The sequence below is a fragment of the Vicia villosa genome, unplaced genomic scaffold (genome assembly GCF_029867415.1).
Source record: "Vicia villosa cultivar HV-30 ecotype Madison, WI unplaced genomic scaffold, Vvil1.0 ctg.002718F_1_1, whole genome shotgun sequence".
In the NCBI taxonomy this organism is placed as follows: domain Eukaryota; kingdom Viridiplantae; phylum Streptophyta; class Magnoliopsida; order Fabales; family Fabaceae; genus Vicia; species Vicia villosa.
Genome location: NW_026706011.1, coordinates 144,178 through 145,606, shown reverse-complemented (window position 1 = coordinate 145,606; position 1,429 = coordinate 144,178). Strand labels below are relative to the sequence as shown.

The 1,429-nt window shown below is 35.2% G+C and overlaps 1 protein-coding gene across 2 annotated transcripts; it reads right to left on the bottom strand.

Annotated features, from left to right (window-relative positions):
• On the bottom strand, positions 1–1,117 carry LOC131639632 (callose synthase 7-like). Of its 2 annotated transcripts, none has more exons than XM_058910118.1 (5): positions 960–1,117; positions 781–881; positions 594–706; positions 418–505; positions 1–322 (listed from the first exon to the last, which is right to left on the bottom strand). In XM_058910118.1, exons 1-5 carry the CDS (start codon positions 1,084–1,086, stop codon positions 257–259), a joined length of 495 nt encoding a protein of 164 aa, XP_058766101.1. In that variant the 5' UTR covers positions 1,087–1,117; the 3' UTR covers positions 1–256. The 2 variants fall into 2 exon arrangements, with proteins under 2 accessions (XP_058766101.1, XP_058766102.1); XM_058910119.1 differs by having other exon boundaries at positions 790–881.
• Between the last annotated feature and the right edge of the window lie 312 nt (positions 1,118–1,429).

Here is a 1,429-nt window from a genome sequence, read left to right as displayed (position 1 = left end):
TAAAACTAAGTATATACCTTTGTCCAGATTCTGTGCTTCATAATATAAAAAGTTAATATGCATAGTACAAATTTTGTTTCTTTTTACAAAATGTAATAAAGCAAAGTATAAGAAAATTACACATAGCTGTTATTTACTTAGTGCTTGACATCATCAAATCATCACCCTTGAGATTTAGATAGTTCCTTCAAAGCATTATCAATCTTTTCCTCAGATGGTTCACTAATGCATGCCACAAGAGGACTCTCATCTGGTACTACATCATCGCTTTGGTAGCTTCCTGTCCCTTCTTATTCTCAACATCCGCAGCATATTTTTTTGTCTGAAAAAAAATGAGGTCATAAACTCTTACGACTAAGCGAAAAAAGTAGAATTGAAAAATTTAAGTGATAATAATATGATCAAAGAAAAACAAACCTTCTCATCGATAGTTCGATGAGCTAGAATAGTCTTCAGTACTTCATACAAGACAGTGGCAATCTGAACATTCGTAACCATCCCCTCCCTTCAAGAGAAACATCAGAAGAAGAATAATAAGACATTGTAAAATCACACAACCTCCAAGAGCAAGTTTAAGAAAAATCAAGCCTTACGGTTCTTTAGTAAATTCACCATCCCTGATTCTAGTCTCGTAGAAAGTTTGGTAGTAATTCAGTAGCTCTCGGGGATCAGTTCTGTTAGTATGTTTCTGTGTTATCTCCTCTTCCTACAACCAAGAATTTTAATCAAACACTTTCAAAATATGAAAGAATTGCGAGAAATTAAAATTAGGCTGTGTACCCTTTCGACCTTGCGCAGTAGATTAGTCTTGAATTGTCGGACGCCATGGCCACTTGATGTTGGATCAATTGTATGAGCCTTCTCAACTGCATACCAGCGACCTGTAATTAGTTAAGCAAAGAAAAGTTATTGATTAAGCAAAAACAACAACAGCAGCAGCCAATGGAAAAACAACTCACAAAGAAAGGCAACTCTAGGATTCTCCAATTCAATACTATTGGCAGCTCTAAGAATAGGCACAAGAACAGCAAGTGAAGAAGGAACAATCTCACCATCCATAATATTCTCTTCACTCGTGCTACCCATGTTTCTACGACGTACCACCAGAAACACTAAAACCAATGCAAGTTTATATTTTGAGAATTGGGGATGAAACTTTTTTTTTTTTTTTTTTTAATCAAGATATATTAAAAGAACCAAAAGTTCTACAAGAGATTACAAAAGAGCGAAGAGCTCAAACCGAAAGAAAATTACCCACCAAATACACCCTAAGAGAGGTAAAGTAAAGGATCTTTACTAAAATCATAAAAGTTATAGTTGGTACGAGTAATTTTCCCAATATAAGACCACCTCCAAACAAGGGTCTTAATACTCCAAACGGTGTCGGAAACACTCCACGAATCATTCCGGAAAATAATCTCATTTCTAC

Excerpts from the sequence above, each read along its gene's own strand:
- LOC131639632 (XM_058910118.1), bottom strand. The coding sequence starts at position 1,086 with ATGGGTAGCACGAGTGAAGAGAATATTATGGATGGTGAGATTGTTCCT. Across the intron at positions 882-959 it reads TCCTAGAGTTGCCTTTCTTT|GTCGCTGGTATGCAGTTGAG; the intron begins GTGAGTTGTTTT and ends AACTAATTACAG. Across the intron at positions 707-780 it reads TACTGCGCAAGGTCGAAAGG|GAAGAGGAGATAACACAGAA; the intron begins GTACACAGCCTA and ends TCTTGGTTGTAG.